The sequence below is a fragment of the Cicer arietinum genome, chromosome 2, assembly GCF_000331145.2.
Source record: "Cicer arietinum cultivar CDC Frontier isolate Library 1 chromosome 2, Cicar.CDCFrontier_v2.0, whole genome shotgun sequence".
In the NCBI taxonomy this organism is placed as follows: Eukaryota; Viridiplantae; Streptophyta; class Magnoliopsida; order Fabales; family Fabaceae; genus Cicer; species Cicer arietinum.
Genome location: NC_021161.2, coordinates 12,271,286 through 12,291,773, shown reverse-complemented (window position 1 = coordinate 12,291,773; position 20,488 = coordinate 12,271,286). Strand labels below are relative to the sequence as shown.

General features: G+C 30.5%; 2 protein-coding genes across 2 annotated transcripts in view; both read right to left on the bottom strand.

Annotated features, from left to right (window-relative positions):
* LOC101514739 (pentatricopeptide repeat-containing protein At5g50280, chloroplastic) overlaps positions 1-687 on the bottom strand; it is a 3,879-nt gene extending 3,192 nt beyond the window's left edge. The window contains exon 1 of the mRNA XM_004490135.4: positions 1-687. Coding sequence (XP_004490192.1) covers positions 1-569 — 569 coding nt within the window. The 5' untranslated portion in view covers positions 570-687.
* Positions 688-13,093: 12,406 nt separating this feature from the next.
* LOC101514412 (ureide permease 1-like) lies at positions 13,094-18,264 on the bottom strand. The gene is made up of 6 exons (XM_004490134.4): positions 17,991-18,264; positions 14,960-15,098; positions 14,690-14,864; positions 14,415-14,547; positions 13,788-14,162; positions 13,094-13,440 (listed from the first exon to the last, which is right to left on the bottom strand). Exons 1-6 carry the CDS (start codon positions 18,216-18,218, stop codon positions 13,288-13,290), a joined length of 1,203 nt encoding a protein of 400 aa, XP_004490191.1. The 5' UTR covers positions 18,219-18,264; the 3' UTR covers positions 13,094-13,287.
* Between the last annotated feature and the right edge of the window lie 2,224 nt (positions 18,265-20,488).

Here is a 20,488-nt window from a genome sequence, read left to right as displayed (position 1 = left end):
TCTTTCTCATTGACCCTTTTTTCATACTCTCCCAAAGCTTCTTCTAGAGTCAAATTTTGTGGCAAATTTCTTGCAAGATGAAGAATTTCCCCAACAACACCTTTAGGCAATGCTGATTCCTTCTTTTGGGACCCCATTTCTTGATTCTCTTCAACTAACAAAGGGATTTCTTCCATACCCATTTCCGATTCTTCTTCATCAAGGTGTTGTGAAGAAAGGTGCCACTTTGTGCGACGATTCTTCTGAAGGAACAATTTTCCCTCTTTTCGAGGGTTTTGGGAGGAACTCATTGTGCGGGTTTTGAAAAATTTGTAGATTGGGTCATTAGCTTGTTCATGTTCCTTTTCTTCTTCTTCTTGTTCTTCTTCTATGGTTTCTTTTTCGTCCTCGAGATATGGGAGAAAAATAGGGGGTGGTGAAGAGTGAGGAGGGGGTGTAGTTAGAGAAAGGGATAGTGATGAAGAAGGGGTTTTGTGTGAGTGAATGGGAAAAGAGGGTTTTGAGTGAGTGTTGGGTGAAATTGAAGGTTGAAGATAGAAGATGCAATATGAAGAAGAAATAAGTGTCATGCTTACTCTGTTCTGTTATCTATCTTCTCAGTTCAGTTGCTGATTCATTTATTTTGTTTTGTACATCATGTTTTTTACCCATGTTGAGTTCATTCCATATTTTGTGTTCATTTGCTTAGATATATTTGTGAAGAGGAGTGTTTGCTTCAATATCATTTTATTAAAATTCCTGTGAATTTTAATGGATACAAAAATAGTGTATTAAAAGGTGTATTTGGAAAAATGTTATTTACTTTATTCATTTGTGAAATGAAATTTGGAAAAACTGGGGATTTGTTTGGGAGTTGTGGATGTGTGTATTTTGAAGATGTGAATGTAAAATGAACAATTATTTTAATTTTTTTTATTACTTTTGTTAGTTTATTTAGTTTTTATTAATTGTTTTGTATTTTTATATATTTATAAATAACAAATATTTGGTTAATATTTTTGTATGATTTAATGCAAAATATTTGTCACATGTTTTATTAATATTTATCAACGATAAAAATTTGTCACATATTTTTTTTTAATATTTATTGACAATAAATATTTATCTCTTGTTTTTTTTATATAACAATAGAAAATCTTTATCCTATAATTTTTTTATATTTATCACAGAAATATATTTGTCTCATAACTTTTTATGTATTAGTTATAAATATATATCTTATTTTTTTTATAATATTTTATCAATAAGGAATATCTGTCCAAACCATGAGCTAGAAGCCAAAATTATATATGAAAAAAATATTGACAATCAACAAATCTCAATGTAAATCTTTAGACAATGTTGATTTATACTTGTCAATAGAAATATTTAGTCACAGTCAATTATATATGTAGCTATTTCAAGAAATCGAAGCAAACAAAAATTAAAAATTTTAATCTATAATTCGGATAAGAAATCCAAATGGAATACAATAAATATTGTATTCATAAAATTTGTAACTTATCTTTTTTTCATTATATCACTATTACTTTTTTTTCTTTTTTTGCATTATCTAGGTATTGTGATTGATTATTTCATGCCATATATTTAACAACATTGGTAAATAGCTAGTTCAAATTTTGTAATTGATTCCATCATATATATTGCAAGTACTATCTATCTGAAACCATAGTTTGTCATGCAAATTTTTTGTCTACCTACATTCCAACTAATTAATTTGATTAACACGATTCACAATCCTCTTTTTGACTTTTAGGTGGCAAGTCCTAACTGATATTTATCAGAAGTTGAATTACTATATATCATCATAATTGTTGCTAAATTTGCGAAAAAATATCAGCACAACTCATATTCTTCTATTTATTTCAGCAACCATATCCACATTTTCAAATGCATCTCTACTTGAATGTTGAACTCAAAGATGATGGACAAGCTATTGGCTAATTAAACCTCAAGTGCCAATTTTAGTTCTCAAGCAATACAAGACTTCGAGAATGTTCCCCTTTTTTGACAACCTATTTGGAAGGATTTATTATGTAACTTAAACTGTTACAAACTTATGAATGCCCAATAATGATTAATTACTGACAACTAAATACAAGGGGGATAATTATGTTTTAGGATTACATTCAGTTGCAAAGAAAAAATGTTTTAGGACATTTTCTATTCTTAAACAAAAAGTATACGTGTGTAATTTAGATACGCTGTCAAGTAATAAATATTATTTAGTATTTTTTTTGGGTCTAGATATTATTTAGTATTTACACTATCAAATATCAATCGAGCACACAACGTCACATTATTAAAAATATTGAATTAACTCTTAATTAAATTAAAATCACTCACAAATTAATTTTAGTTGATAATATATAATTTTTTTGCACGCATGTTATATAGCAATAAAATCTAAAATATTAATGACTTGATTAAAATTACATAAATGAAATTAGTGATATAACATGAAAAAATGATAGTTTCTATTTGGATGACACTGTATGTGTGTCTATTGAACTCTAAGTCTTAGGAGTTAAAGGACATACACTCACATTTAGTGAAAATTTCTTACTTTGTCATATCATATTTGTATGAAATTATTGATATGACATAGAAGAATAATAATTTTTCATTGGATGATAGTGTAAAATTGATTTACATCGTCTTGAATATCCATTGAACTCTTAAGTCTTAGTTTGGTCCAGTTCATACACTTGTTATACACAAAACTCTAATGCAGAATTCAAAGTCAATAAGTGATTACTTCGAAGATGGCAGATGTGATAGTTTTGAAAATAATTTGTTCGAATGAAAGTGAAGGTTTATGATTGAAAGAGTTGGGTTTCGAGAAGCAAGAAAATACGCTTGAAGGAAGACCAATAAAGACACTAGTTTGAAAAAAGAAGCTTGTAGGAAAAGTTTGAGGTTAGTTGAGAGATTTCTAAAGAAAGAAACATTAAAGACACATGTCCTACAAGCAAGAATATTGCAATTAGCACAATTCCTCTACAAATAAGAGTTGTATTACACAAAAAAGATATTCTTACACTTGTTATACACAAAACTCTAATGCAAAATTCAAAGTCAATAAGTGGTTACTTCAAAGATGCCAGGTATGATAGTTTCGAAAATAATTTGTTTGAATGAAAGTGAAGTTTTATGATTGAAAGAGTTGGGTTTCGAGAAGCAGAGAAGCTTGTAGGAAAATTTTGAGATTAGTAGAGAGATTTCTAAAGGAAGAAACATTAAGGACACATGTCCTACAAGCAAGAATGTGGCAATAGTCACGACTCCTCTATAAATAAGAGTTGTATTACACGAAAAAGGGATTCATACTTTTCTAATTTCAAAGCTTAGACAAATACAAACATCCACCTTCATAAGATTCTCAATCTTGTTGACTATTTGAATGATGATGTATGAGTCTTTTATTCAATTATAATTTTATTTTGTACAATTTTACATCTTGTACTTTGTTTATTGTTTACTCGAGTTCATTTTACATAGTCTTAATTGCCAAATATGAGATGTGTTATTTCAAGCAGACATTTTGGGCATAGTTTGAACATTGCAACTATACTTTGCTTTCTTCAATCGAACCCAAAGCTTGTCAGGACAAGCAACGGGTTGCCATGCAAACTTTAACATATACGCCTTGTTGAGGACTCTCCTATTTATAAAACCAAGGTCACCTTCTTCTTTAGGAATAGATATTGTATCCCAAGATATCAAATGACACTTGCGTTACTCGTCAATACTAGCTTGAGTAAAGTTTCAACATATTTTCTCAACTTGATTATGTGTGTAATTTAGATACACAATCAAGTAAAAAATATTATTTAGTATTTACACTATCAAGCATAAAATGTCATAATATTATTAACAATATTCATTTTAATCTTAATTAACATAAAAAATAATTTTTGTTGACCATATATAAGATTTTTGCACGAATGATATATATAAATCCAAAAAATTAATGATTAAAATTACATAATTGAAACTTGTGATATGACATGGAAGAATGATAATTTTTAATTGGATGAAACTGTAAAATTGTTTTACGTTATCTGTGAAACGCTCCGTTTCATTTATTTATTCCCCACTTTCTTTCCATCCCACTTTTCCCCCTTCTTTTTCTCTCCCTCTCGGCTACTCAACCCTCACCCCCATTTTTCATTTTTTTTCCTTTCTTTTCCTATTCTTCTTCTCACTTAAAGTCAAGCTAGCCTCCTTAAAATTTTAAACCCATAGAAAGGTATACAAGTGCTTGGGTATAATTTTTAGGTTAGGGTTGTGCTCTAAGGAAGAAGAAGGGTAACCATTTCTTGAGAGTTGTTTATTGAAACTCTTTGAGGTAAATACACAACTCTAATCCTAGTATGAATTTAGAAAAATGTAATTTTGTTTAAAAATCTTATTTTTGTGCTTAGAGTATATTTAACTCATTTCTTTGGTTTCCTAGAGTTAGCTAAACTTTAGAATAATTTTTCTAAAGTCTTGGAAATATTTTTGATACTCAGATTTGTCAGCTGATATCTTGCCGGCTACTCTGAGAGTTGTTGGAGAGCAAATTTAGACGATTCTCCAAAGCTGTGAGTTGACGACGGTCATCGTCATATATTTTTTATAATGCTATTATTATAATTATTATTATTATTGTTATTATTATTATTATTGTTATTATTATCATTATTATTATTATTATTATTATTATTATTATTATTATTATTATTCTTGTTTTCTATATCAAAGTAATTATTGAAAAATTTGGGGAACACAACCTTTGAAATTTATCTCAATTTTGTCAATTATTTAATTTAATGGCCTTTGTTATATAATATGTTCTTATTTTGATTTACGTATGAATTAAAGTATTTAAATATTGAATTGTTGTGGGATTGAATATGTTTTTCATGAATTACGATGAAATGATTTTAAATACGTGTTTTGGGAAATCGTTGTTATAATTATTAGATCGTTAATTGCGTTAGGTGCACCTTGTTACCTTGTTACCTTGTTTTGATTAGGGAGAGTTACCCGTTAGATGGAGTTGCCCCTATGAGAAATATCATCCGTAGGAGGAGAGGACTATCAACGCAATGTAAGCTCCTTAATTGATACGTGATGATGCGTTACGGGATTGAGAGTAAAGGGCTATCCGTTAGATGAAGTCACCCCTAAGGAAAATGCCACCCTTAGGAGGAAATGACTATCAATGAGATGAAGCCGCTTCTTGGTGCTCAAAAATTTGTATTTTTACGTGTTGATTTTCTATGATGATTTTAAGGTTATTCATTTTGATTTCGTTTAGCTATTAATTGAATTATTAATATTTCTATATGAACAACTAAATTAAAAGATTAATGATTTTATTATGTGTATGACATAATCGCCACAAGATTGTAAAATAATTATTCGTGTCTTTTTGTGTTTCTCTTCTAATTGACGGTGGTTGTTGTATCCTCACTAAGTCTTTGTGACTTACCCCTTCATGTTGTTTATTTTTTTCAGATTCGCATGCAGCTGAGTAGCAAGTTGTTAGTAGGTTCATGTCTCGACTATATTTTTTTTTGGTAGGCCTATTTGATCGATGACCATTTTTTTTTGTAAAATATTTCGAGTCTAATGTAATTTGCAGCTATTTTGGAGTCTAGAAGTTTTTTTGGAAGTGTATTAAACAATTAGATTATGTTCTTTGAATTATGACTGAATTGAAAGTTAAACAAGGATTTTATAAAATTGGGAATGTTGAAGTTATAGGGGATACTTTGTCGAAATTTCGAGAAAAAGTATATATATGTTTTTTTTTAAATGGTTCGAGAATGATTTAGTTGTTTAATTGTTAAGTTAGTTGTTAGGCTTGTCAGGCTAGGAGTATAGCTTGTACGCCCGTCACGATATTTAATTTTCGGGTCGTGACAAAGTTGGTATCAAAGCTCGGTCGTAGGTCCTAATAGCTGCAAACATAGGGTGATAATAGATTCTTATTAGTAAATTGTGTACCCGGGCACAATTTACTTGCAAGGGCTATTAGCACTCTATGAGAGTCTCATCTGTTGTCTGAATCTGTGTTTAAATTCATCATCACTACCTCTCCACAATTTCTTGTCGTCTTATTCAATTATTGACCAATGTTCTTTGAATAGGTGAGAATGCCACCCAAGACTAGAAATCCTACTATAAGGGAAATTGTTGATGAGTCAATTGCCCAAGCTCAAGGCGCTCCAACGAGGTCGTGTTTCAGTTCATGCTCAAAATAGGCGTAGAGCTAATGTTGGCGGACGTGGTTTGGATGCCGATGTTGAGGTACATAGAAGGAGGCGCGGAAATCTAGCCATGGAAAAGTTTGCCGCTGGTCTGCAGGGATTGCAACAGGTTGTGCAACAACTTGTTGGGCTTATTGTCGGACAACAACAGGGGGATGATCAAAGGCATGAAAATATCAATGGTCAACAAGGGGTTAGACAAGTCGAGCATCAGACGACTGCTGCAACGAGGGGTATTGAGGGTACTTTACCAGACTTCATGAAGCTTAAACCCCCTACTTTTTCTGGGTTTAGTGCGACGAATGATCCAAACAATTCATTGACAGTCTAGAACGTCTTTGGAGAGCATTGGATTGTTCCAAAGTAAGAGCAGTAGAATTGACATCATTTCAGCTAATAGGTGTGTCACGTGATTGGTTTGATATAATGTCACATGGTAGACAAGTGGGATCACCTCCGTTAGCATGGAGAGAGTTCTCTCAGTTGTTCATGGCTCGTTTTCATCCGAAGAGTGTTAGAGATGGATTAGCTCATGAGTTTGAGCGATTGGAGCAAACGGAGGGTATGGCAGTTTTAGAGTATAGTACTTGTTTTACACAGCTCTCTAGACATGCTCCTTATCCTATCACTGAGGAGATGCGTGTTAAGAGGTTCATCAGAGGATTGAAGGATTACTTATTTAGATATGTGATTGGGTCTAATTGTTCTACTTTTGCTGAGGTTTTGAGTTTGGCCCTTCAGATGGAGCAACGGCAGAAGGAAAAAGGAGGCAATAGACAAGATTCGCGGAAGAAACAAAGGGTTGAAGGAAATTACAGTAACTACTCGAACCGCGGTGGTGGATCTATGTTTGGTTATCAGGGGCAACAAAAACTCATGTCTCAAAGAGCTGGTCATAGTGGGAAGTCTTCTGGGATAGTGCAGAGTCGTAGATCAGATTCTGGGGCAGCATCACAATCTGCTTCCCTTAGAGACATTCTGGTGTTTCAGCTACACAATGTTTTATTTGTGGTAGGTTTCACTTTGGGAATTTCTCCAGAGATGGTAATGCTAAGGTGTGCTATCAATGTGGCCAAGTAGGTCACATGAGGAGGGATTGTCCTGTAGACACGACACATCCATCTTCTAGTTATGCATCAGCACCAACAACTTTGGCATCTTCTAAGTCTCATTCTGCATTTGTACGTCAAGGTGGAAATTCTTATGTCAAAGGTTCAAGAACATCTCAGAATGGAGGTAGATGATTTGGTGGTAGAGGTTAGATACCAGCAGGAAGAGGTCAGACTCGAGTGTTTGCTTTGACTCGTCAGGATGCTCAGGCATCCAATGTAGTAGTTAGAGGTATACTTTCTATGTGTTCTAGAGATGCTGATGTTTTGTTTGATCCTGGAGCTACACATTCTTTTGTATCCTCGTGGTTTTCTACTCGACTTGGTAAATGTTCATCTTCGTTAGAAGAGCCTCTAGTTGTAGCTACACCTGTTGGAGGAAATTTTTTTGCTAAGTCGGTGTATCGTTCTTGTGATATAATTATTGATGACAAGGTGTTGCCGATAGATTAGGTAGTTATTGACTTGATAGATTTTGATGTGATTTTGGGTATGGATTGGTTGGCTTTTCATCATGTCACTTTGGATTGTCATAACAAAGTTGTGAAATTTGAGATACTGGGAAAATCAGTCTTCTCGTTTCAAGGAGAACGTTGTTGAGTACCACATAACCAAATCTCAACCTTGGCAGCTAGCAAGTTAATGAGAAGAGGTTGTCAAGCGTACTTAGCCGTGGTAAGGGATACACAAGTGGCTGAAGAGAAATTGGAAAAAATTCCAATAGCATGTGAATTTCCAATTGTTTTTCCTGAAGAACTTCCTGGGTTGCCACCTGATAGGGAGATTGAATTCTCTATAGACCTAGTTCCAAACACTCATCATGTATCCATACCTCCTTATCGTATGGCCCCAACAAAACTTAAGGGGTTAAGGGAGCAACTTCAAGATCTTCTTGATAAAGGTTTTATTCGTCCAAGTTCTTCTCCTTGGGGAACACCGATATTATTTGTAAAGAAGAAAGGTGGATCCATGTAGTTGTGTGTAGACTATAGGAAGTTGAATAAAGTAATTGTAAAGAATAAATACCCTTTGCCACGCATTGATGAGTTGTTTGACCAACTTCAAGGAGCTCAATGTTTTTCAAAAATTGATTTGCGGTCGGGGTATCACCAGTTGAAGATTAAAAGAGAAGACATAACGAAAACAGCTTTCCGTACGCGTTATGGGCATTATGAATTTCTGGTTATGTCCTTTGGGATTGCTAATGCCCGAGCAGCTTTTATGGATTTGATGAATCACATTTTTAAACCATTCTTGGATCAATTTGTGATTGTGTTTATCGATGATATCCTTGTTTATTCCAAAAGTAAAGAAGAACACAAACGACATTTAAAGTTGGTTTTGCAAACCTTAAGAGATAAACAATTATATACCAAATTTTCAAAATGTCAGTTTTGGCTGGATAGTGTGGCATTTTTAGGACATGTTGTATCTAAGAATGGAATAATTGTAGATCCAAGTAAGGTGGAAACAGTCCAGAATTGGCCCAGACCTACCACAGTGAATGAGATTCGGATTTTTCTTAGTTTAGCCGGTTATTATCGATGTTTTGTGAAGGATTTCTCAAAGATTACATCTTCGTTGACTAGGTTGACCCAAAAGAAAGTTGAGTTATGATGGACTGATGCATGTGAGGAAAGCTTTCAAAAATTGAAGGAGTACTTGACGTCAGCACCTATTTTGGCATTACCTATAGGTGGTGAAAGTTATGCAGTTTATTGTGATGCTTCTAGAGTTGGTCTCGGTTGTGTACTTATGCAACAAGGTAAGGTTATTGCCTATGCATCTAGACAACTCAAGAGACATGAAGTGAACTATCCCACACATGATTTGGAAATTGTTGCATTTATTTTTGCTCTTAAGATTTGGAGGCATTATCTATATGGTGAAACTTGTGAGATTTATGCCGACCATAAAAGTCTTAAGAATATCTTTCAGCAATGAGATTTAAATTTAAGACAAAGAAGATGGATGGAACTCTTGAAAGATTATGATTGCACAATCTTATACCATCTAGGGAAGGCAAATGTTGTTGCAGATGCTTTGAGTAGGAAATCCATGGGTAGTCTCTCTCATATAGTAGAAGTAAAAAGACCAATAGTTAAAGAATTTCAAGAAGTTGTTGAAAGTGGAATTCAATTGGAACTTGATCATTCGAGGTTATTTTTAGCCAACATACTAATTCGTCCAACCATAGTTGATGATATCAAGGAAGCTCAAAGTCAAGACCCATACTTGGTGAATATGGTAAATAATGTTCAGAATGACAAAATTTCAGACTTTTCCATTGATTCTGAGGGTGTGCTGAGGTTGAAGGCTCGACTGTATGTTCCAAATGTTGGTGGCTTAAGGAGAAAAATTTTAGAGGAGGCTCATCATTCTTCTTATACTATTCACCCAGGTTCTAATAAGATGTATCAAGACTTGAGAGAATTGTATTGGTGGGAAGGGATGAAGAGAGACGTAGCAGATTTTGTCTCTAGGTGCTTAGTGTGTCAACAAGTAAAGGCTGAGCACCAAAAGCCTGCGAGATTACTTCAATCTATTGAAATACCTGAATAGAAGTGCGAAGGCATCGCTATGGATTTTGTCACGGGATTACCACAAACCCAAAGGGGTTATGACTCGGTGTGGGTGATTATAGATTGGTTAACCAAATTTGCACACTTTTTGTTTGTGAAGACTACTTATACTGCATCTCAATATGCTAAACTTTATTTAGATAAAATTGTCTCTTTGCATGGTGTACCTGTGTCTATTATTTCTGATCGTGGGACTCAATTTACTGCTCAATTTTGGAAGTCGTTCCAAACTTCATTAGGAACTCGTTTGAAGTTTAGCACCGCTTTTCATCCTCAAACAAATGGTCAATCTGAAAGGGCTATACAAATATTGGAAGATATGCTTCGTGCTTGTGTTATGGATCTTGGGGGTAGTTGGGATCAACATTTGTCGTTGATGGAATTTGCATACAATAATAGTTATCAATCTAGTATTCAGATGGCTCCGTTTGAGGCTTTGTACGGAAGACGGTGTAGGTCTCTGATAGAGTGGTTTGAAGTTGGTGAATCTAAATTAGTCGATTCAGAATTGGTTCAAGATGCCATTGAAAAAGTTAAATTGATTCGGGACCGCTTAGTGACAGATCAAAGTATGCAAAAATCTTATTCTGATAAGAGGCGTCGTCCTTTAGAGTTTTCAGTGGGGGAACACGTATTTCTACGAGTCTCGCCAATGAAAGGAGTTTTGCAATTTGGTAAAAAGGGAAAACTAAGTCCAAGGTTCATTGGACCATTTGAAGTTTTAGAGAGAGTTGGACCGGTAGCGTACCGTTTGGCACTTCCACCGGATCTCTCAGGAGTTCATTCGGTCTTTCATATTTCGATGCTTCAGAAGTATCTTCATGACCCTTCTCATGTGATTAATCATGAAGACGTATAGTTAGATGATAGTCTATCATACGTTGAACATCCAATAGCTATATTAGATCGCCAAGTGAGATGTTTACGTTCAAAGGATATCGTTTCAGTAAAAGTCCTTTGGCGTGGTCCATCCGGTGAAGAAACAACTTGGGAACCTGAAGAAGTCATACGTACAAAGTACCCACACTTATTTAACTAAAGGTCAGTAGTAGAGAGATAAATTAAATAAATTCGAGGACGAATTTTTCTTAAGGGGAGGAGATTGAAACGCTCCGTTTCATTTATTTATTTTGTTTTATTTATTTATTTTTAATATTAATATTATTAATTAAAAAACCAACTTCCCCCCACTTTCTTTCCATCCCACTTTTCCTCTTTCTTCTTCTCTCCCTCTCGGCTACTCCACCCTCACCCCCATTTTTCATTTTTTTCCTTTCTTTTCCTCTTCTTCTTCTCACTTAAAGCCAAACTAGCCTCCTTAAAATTTTAAACCCATAAGAAGGTATATAAGTGCTTGGGTATAATTTTTGGGTTATGGCTGTGCTCTAAGGAAGAAGAATGGTAACCATTTCTTGAGAGTTGTTTATTAAAACTCTTTGAGGTAAATACACAACTTTAATCCTAGTATAAATTAATAGAAAAATGTATTTTTTTTTTAAATCTTATTTTTTGTGCTTAGAGTATATTTAACTGATTTCTATGGTTTCCTAGAGTTAGCTAAACTTTAGAATAGTTTTTGTAAAGTCTTGGAAATATTTTTTATACTCATATTTGTCAGCTGAGATCCTGTCGGCTACTCTGAGAGTTGTTGGAGAGCAAATTTAGATGATTCTCCATAGCTGTGAGTTGACGACGGTCATCGTCATATATTTTTTATAATGCTATTATTATTATTATTATTATTATTATTATTATTATTATTATTATTATTATTATTATTATTATTATTATTATTATTATTATTATTATTATTCTTTTTTTCTATATTAAAGTAATTATTGAAAAAATTGGGGAACACAACATTTGAAATTTATCTCAATTTTGTCAATTATTTAATTTAATGGTCTTTGTTATATAATATGTTATTAGTTTGATTTACGTATGAATTAAAATATTTAAATATTGAATTGTTGTGGGATTGAATATGTTTTCTATGAAATGGTTAGAGAACGATTTAGTTGTTTAATTGTTAAGTTAGTTGTTAGGCTTGTTAGACTAGAAGTATAGCTTGTGCGCCGGTCACGACATTTAATTTTTGGGTCGTAACAATCTGTATATGTCTATTAAACTCTAATTCTTAGGATTTAAAGAACAATACTGACATTCAATGAAAATTTCTTATTTTGCCATATCATCTCAACTTTGTATATTATTTTTTTAAATTAGTTACATGACATAGAAAAATAATAATTTATCATTGCATGATAGTGTAAAATTGATTTACATCGTTTTGAATATCAATGAATTCTTAAGTCTTAGTTCAGTCCATTCTTGATTACTCTAAGCATTTTGTACACTTGATATACACAAAATTCTATTGCAAGATTCAAAGTTATTAAGTGGTTACTTCTAACTTGGCAGTGTGATAGCTTTGAAAAGAATTTGTTTGAACAAAAGTGAAGGTTTATGATTCAAAGAGTTGGGTTTCAAAAAGTAGGAAAATATGCTCCAAGGAAGACCAATAAAGACACTAGTTCAAATAGAGAAGCCTGCATAATAAGTTTGAAGTTAGTGGAGAGATTTCTAAATGAAGAAACATTAAGGACACATGTAGGTGTCCTACATGCAAGAATAAGACAAGTTACCACATTTTCTCTATAAATAAGAGTTATTCACGAAAAAGGATTCATACTTTTCTGATTTCAAAGTCTAAATAAATATCTACTTTTATAGGATTCTCAATCTTGTTGACTATTCGAATAATGATGTATGAATCTTTTCCTCAATAATAATTTTATTTTGTACAATTCTGCATCTTTTACTTTGTTTATTTTTAACTCGAATTCATTTTACATAGTCTTAATTACTTAAATTTATACGTGTATGCATTAAATCTATCAACTTAGAACCCTTATGATCAAATTTGAATCCTATCATAGATTGATCACCAAATTTATCTATTTGAAGTGATAAAATTTACTGTTAACAACACTTCAATCATTGCTGAAGAAGTAGTCCTCCTCCGTTCTATTACTTGTTAGTATATTTTCCATTAAATGTGTCTTCTATTTTACATGTATCAAATATGAATCATTAACAAAGACACGAACATCACATTCACGTATATACATCCTAATAATTTGAGACAATGAAAATGATTGATTTCAAATGTAATTATATCTATCAGTGTCATTTTGGTTATCGACACTGACACAAGCATGACATTATACACGTCTTAAATCTAAAGCGTCGTATATAGCATATGTTTGAGTACTGAACCAGTTTTTTCAACACCTTTCTAGTTTTATGAACAATTTCCTTCAGGCTGCTTGATCATTTTCTGTGCCCAGATGATGCCATGAGCACACCCACTGCTACAATAAACATAAACAACATGCTACCAAGAAGTGTATATGTTCTTCTTGATGATTTTCTATACTCTCCAAACAAAACTACGCCCCAAAAAGTGCTCACAAGTGGAAGTGCCTGTACAAACAACACTCTTTTAGATACCAAAATTTGATTATATGATCATAATAACAACTACACTTTTAAATGTTACCATTATTACTATTATGTAATGTTGTTTTCATAATAAAATGGAGAAATTCCATGACTAGAACATACTAAACAATATTATCTATGCTCGTTTCTTTCCCTCTAATTGAAATTTAGCAACTCGTTAAAGAATCTCCAATTATTGAAGTTAATCTAAATGAACCATCTATCCAACGAAAGTAACTACATTTTACACGTGACTAATCAAGTGTCGCAAGTGTACAAAAAAGTGAGCGTCCATGAAACATTTTTGAAAAAGAAAAGTAAAAACTCACTTGAACAGCATCAGCTGCAGCATATCCAGCAGCTTGACCTCCCATAAACTGAAGTCCATTGCCAAATCCACAAAGAAAACCAGCCAACAAGGCCCATCCTCTTCCATTCCAATCTCCCAAATAAGCTTTCAATGATGACTTTGGTAAGTTTAAGACAGGGTAGTAAAGGAAAATGATGTTTAGAATTATGGCAACAACAAAACAAGAGACTGAAAAATAGAAAAAGGCTGTGTAAACACTCAAATGAGGAACCCCTTTCTTTAAAGTATGCCATTGGTCATTTGTTGCCAAGTTAAATGCTGGTGAGAATAAAGAGAAGCAAACTCCTGCAAAGAATGTTATACTCAACCCAATGAAAGTGCTCTTCCCAAACACCTGCAAATGGTTTAACACAAGGGTATTATCATAATAATAACTCATAACATCATTCTTTATGGCCTAAATCATTTTTTTTAAATAGTAAAACACACCTGAAAATGTAGTCACAATATAGTTATGTTTGTTTGCATCATTTTACAATATCAAGAATCACAGTGTAATCGCGATACTAGTTTTAAAATTTGGTTACCTTGTTCTCCTAGAAGGTGAATTGGTTTGTGAAAATTTCAATGATGCATAACCACTTACCTTAATGGATCTTGTTTTCTCAAGTTCTATAAGAAAAACTGCAGTTCCTGCTTTTGCTTTGTATGTAGGATCACTTCCATTCTCTAGATCCTTTGAATCAACTGTTTCTGTCAAAGTGGATAAACTAGTGCCCCTGGCAAAAGAACAAATTTTGGTGGTAAAATCAGCACTGTATTTACTATCAAATTTTGATTGAAAAAGAAGACATTAATACATTATAATCATAATCTAAGACAAAATTAGCAACTTTAAAGCTTGAAACTAAGAAAACATACTTAGCTGCATCTTTGTAATCACTTGAATAATTCTGAAGCTTAGTTTGATTATCAGCAGTATTAGATGAATGAACAGCAGAGCCAAGACAAACTGCTAACAGAAAGCAACCAACTCCTGGAAAAAGAATCTCAGCTTTGTTGATTTTGTCATCCAAAAAATAATTTAAGGTTGTTCCTGTCACACAATCACATCAGAAAAAGAATGAGCAAATACATTTATTACCAAAAGCATGGTATATATTTAAATTATATATGGTGAGAATGGGATACCTATAACAACAGTTATGCTTGATGTGATAACTTCAACAACTGATAAACCAACAAAAGCCCAAGCATATTGAGTGGATAGATTTCCAATGCTTAGGACAATCCCACCAGCCATGGCAAATAGAACAGAAGGCAAGTTATCCTGAATCAAACACCACACCACATTTTTTGAAAAAATATTATGGAAAGACAAAATTATTATTAATTAAATTGATATTTTATTTTAAATATTTTTTAAAAAAATATTTCTGATTTTTAGTCTTTTAAATATTTTATTTTAAAACATAACTAATGATGTTTTTTATTTTGAACTTTTAAAAACCCAAAAACATGCAAATTTTATTTTTACTTAATAAATAAAAGATAAAAAAAATTAAATATTTATAAATTTTTTATTTTTTAATATATATGTACAAAACTAAAAAAATAAAAGTTTTGGGATGAAGGAAATATTAACGATTATTATCTAATTGTTTATTATAAGATTAGAGATTCTTCTTCAAATTACAAATTCAAACTCTTACTATATATTGACTATGCACCACATTTATAAACAATATTAATATTCAATAAAGTAAGGAGTTTGACTTTTTTTAATGTACATTAAGCTTTTGAACTTATAATTTTCATGCAAAGATTAGGATGTGTTCGAATTCAGCTTGTAATTGATTTTGTGCCTGTCAAACAGGTTTTTTAGAAAAATAAAATAAAGATTATTGGTTAATTTGAACTAAAAATGATTTGGTCTTCGAATCTCAGTTTTTGGACTAGAAGACAAAAAAAAAACTTTGTTAGATTAAAAAGTTCGCACTAAAATTTACATCCAACTTATATTTAAGTTAGACATAATTCATTTTAAAAAGTCGATGCTTATGCACAAGTAAATAGATCAGCTGCATTTTTTAAAAAGTAACTAAGGTATCATGAACGCAATTGTGAAAATTAATCTCGAGTGATAACTATATTTATTTAAGGGTCGAGTTCTCCAACATATGTTTTCATTTTTTTTATAATTAACATATTATTTTTCATAAATCAGCAAGTTATTCTAGTGAAACACAAGTTTATATAATATACTATAAAAAATATAATTATAAATTTTATCTCTTTAAAACAACTTTCATATATAATGTTGAACCCATTTTATCCTTACAAATTTTAGCGAGTGTCGTTAATTTTGGTTTGTGGGCTGGGATGTTAGAAATCATACTCTTACATCAATAATTTTTTTTTTCATTTCTTCCTTTTAACATTCAAAAATCATAAGTAAGTGTCAATTCTTTTTTTTTTTTGGAAAATCTTTTTCAAATTTCTTGGTACAAAACTTCAACTCCGAAATTTTTTTTAAAAAAATTTCGGTATAGAACATCACTTTTGAAAATTATTTTTAAAGTTCTCTAGAATTGTCGGGGAAATTTATTTCAAGTTTTCCGAAAAAAATTAACAAAATTTATGATAGTTGTTTGATTTTTTTAAAATAATTTTTTTGTTTTAATTTTTTTAAAATAACTTTTGTTTTAATTTTTTTATTATATTATTTTTTCAGTTTGTAGGCCTAGAGGTAGAGACGACAAAATTGTAGTGAATCTTCATGTTCGTCCGACACATCTAGAAGGTGACGATTTATGGTGTATTAATTATTAATTATGATGTATTAATTATTAATTATTATGGTCTATTAATGTGTAATAATTATTTATGGTGTATTATTATTTAAAAATATTTATGGTGTATTAATTATTATTTATGGTGTATTAAAAAAATGGTGTGTATAGAAAAATTGAAGTTTTTCGAAAACACCTTATACAAGACAAAAAAGTTGAAGAATTTTTTTCAATAATAATACACATTTTCATTTTGTCCATAAATCTTTTTTTTGAGTTTTTCGATTAATATCGAAAAACTTGTAATTTTTTTTCTTCAGAAATACACTTAATATCGAAATTTTTTGAATAGTTTTTTAGAAATTACTAGAAATCTTTTTGAGTGTCTTCAAAAATGATGAAATGAAAAAAAAACAGTAATTTTGAATTTGATAAAATAATAAATAAATATGAAGGTATAAGTATAAAAAATATAAATATAGGATAAATTTTTCTTACATCAAATACTCCAAATTTTAGTAATTGTTTATCCAATCTCTCATTTTGTCTCAATATATATAAAATACATTATCCAATTACACTTTCAATAGTGAATTGTACTAAAATTTGTACTCCTAAATCTCCCATCATGTAAAGGCCCAGATTTGACGGGTTTGAGCATTTACCCCAAATTTTTATCATCCCAAGGTCCATTATTGACTCTTATGTATTACTAGTAAGGTGAACAAAATTTATCCTTTCAATAAAAAATTTATATATTTTTCTCTCTAATTTGTTTCCTCAATATTTATCTCTCTAATAGAAAACTTTCATATTGTTGTATCCAGTTTTTTAATTACAAAATTTATAATGGTATCAATTGTTAATTTTTTGTTAATGACGTGCAAAGGAGTCAAACTCCATATTATCCAACACTATCCATCCCTATACTCACCATCACCATTGCTACCTCTAACTCTTACCAATTAGCAATACTTAAAAATCTTCAACTCCAATTATACCAATCATTCATATACCTCTATATATATTAATTCTCCCAATTAGTTTGGTCCAATAATGGAGCCTTAAAATAAATTTAAATCAATAAGAAATAAATTTTAAATTGGAACTTTAGCCTTAACCTTAGTCTCAAACGGACCGTTGTTGCAAATCATCCAAAAAGAGGGTTATGAAGGATCAATTTCATCAAAAAAAAAAAAAATACAAAGTATGATAATCCTAATTTTCTTAAGAAAAGATAGAGAAGAACTTCAATAATTTAATTTAATGATAAAAAGATAGATATTAAATCCGACATATCGTAATTTAATTATTAATCTTTTTAAAAAAAACAAATATAAATTATTTATAAATACTCAATAAACTCTAATGTGTGTTGTCTTGATCCGAAATATTTTTTTCACTTTATAAAAAATAATGTGAATACACACCTGAGAAAGCTGAGACAAGAAGTTTGGGTGATCAGTGCCAATCTGGCCAAAGGTGAAAGCAATAATAACAGCAGCTAAGAGATTAGTGATAGTGTAGTCAAGGTAGGTGTGCTGAGGAAGACGACCTCTCCTCTCCAATAGAGTCATGACAGCTGGCCATGTTCCTAAGAAAAACAGAGAAAATAGCATGCATACTATGGCCCCTCCTTTGCTCTCCACCATATACATTTTTTCAACTCACTATTCAATTTGCTACATGTCACAAAAAATCAACACAATCAACATATTTATACTATTCTCCTAAGGCAATTAATTCTGTAATAATAGCAATAGAAACGTCATATATGTCTTTTTTTTTAGGCAAACGTCGTATATGTCTTAAAGTTATATGAGAGAGTCAAAAGAATGGTTACGTCACTATATAATCAATGGAATTTTTTATTTTAAAAGAACATAAGTCGCATAAGGTTATCAATCTTTGTATTTTTTTTCTTTTCCCTCTTGTTATTGGTGTTATGTATTAGATTTATATTCATATACGCGTTTAGTCAGATATTTATTATAAAATATAAAAAATTAATTTTTTTAAAATGGAATATTATTTCTCAAGTCAAGTAAGATTACGATAAATAACAAATATGGTTGTACTCCAAAAATTGGTCATGGATTCAGGATTATAAAAAATTAATTTTCTTACACTTTCTGTAAAAAAACTGCATATAGACAATTATGAATTTAAAAATAATTAGGATTAATATTAAATATTTTTCAAACATATGAGAATTATAATTGATTAATAGATAGTTTAAATTTTTTTTTACATTAATATATATATATATATATATATATATATATATATATTAATCTACAAATAAAATTATTGTAAAAAAATACAAATAAAGTTAATATAACTTAGTACGTTAACAGCCATTCGTATACTCTAAGAATATAAGTAGCAATGGTTAGTTTTCAATGGTATGTTCCAGTCTTTCAAATTATTGTACAGATTAGTCTTTTCTATTTTTTTTTTTCTCAAATGTATCTGTTGCAGCAAAACTACTTAAAGATAAGTACATCTGTGTTGTAATAATAATAAAATTAGGATGAAAATCCAACATATCGTCTTATCAACAAGATTAAAGAAGTAATTATCAAACTAGTTGAATGTTTTTTAAATAATGGAAGTTATAATTTTATTATTTGTGAGACAGACATAAAATAATAAAATAGACACAAAGAGATTTGAAATTTAATTTATAAAAATACCTAGGTGTTTGGTTTCATATATTTTTTTAGAATTGGCTTTTGGTTTCACATATATGACAATCATACATATAAATAAAAATAATTTTTAATTAATCTATAGTTTGTATTCTTTATTAATATCAATCGTCTTCTCTACAAAGTGGGTTTAATAAATTCTGAAACTTAAAACAACCTTAAAAAATAAGGTTTTTTAAATTGTAAAAAACATAATTATAATAGCATAATCTAAGTTGGAATCATACATAGATAAAACATTCAAAATCTTACATTTTATCAACTGAACTAATATTTTTTTTACTTATCAATTAAGCTAACTGTTTAGTTTGGAGGAATTTATTTCTTAGTTAGATAAATAGCATAAGCTAACTGTTGTGTAAGATAATCAGTTAGTAAAAATTACCATTATTAACTATCATTACGATTAGTCTAATTTTACTTTATCAATTAATTGTAGAGTTAAGTTAATTAACTATGACAAATTTACTTATAAAATCAATTATAATTCAAAGTTGAAGGATTGATTTTGTTTTTTTTTTTTAAATAATACAAGGATTGATTTATATGATATAATGGAAGCATGAATAAATAATTAATATAATTTTTTTTTTGTCAAAAGCAAATTGCAAAAATATATTAACACTTTACAACATAAAGAGTGTTGTAAATAAAAAAAAAAAAGATGGTCACATAAACAATCAGACATTAACAATATTCAGACAAACTAGTAGTTTTCTACTCCAATGAATATAATTAAAGAAAAACCTATATAATTTATTTATATATGTTTATGATCGACATAGCATATTCCATAGTTAATTTAATAAACTAGAGTCGTGAAGAAAATATAGCCGAAGAAGTTTGAAAATTGCTATTTGCTACCACCGCTCCTGATTTTTTACGGAGTGCACTACTTCTGCGGTCACTCTCCTCAATCAATTATGTGCCTTTCAAAATTTTCCTACTATTCTTTTTTCTTGTGCGCGACCAGTTTTATAAAAGACAAATTTTCTTACGTATTTTTGCATATGGTAATGATACTTACCTTAATCTTTTATTAAGAAAACTATTATTTAAATATAAATTATAGATACTATATATATATTGACAAAAGTTATGTTATAATAACACAACTGGTTTATTAAATTCATAATATTCTCATTATAAATGCACCTTAATTTTTTTTTCTTTTGTAAATAAACTATTCCCACTTTTTGCTCCAACAAGATGAAGTT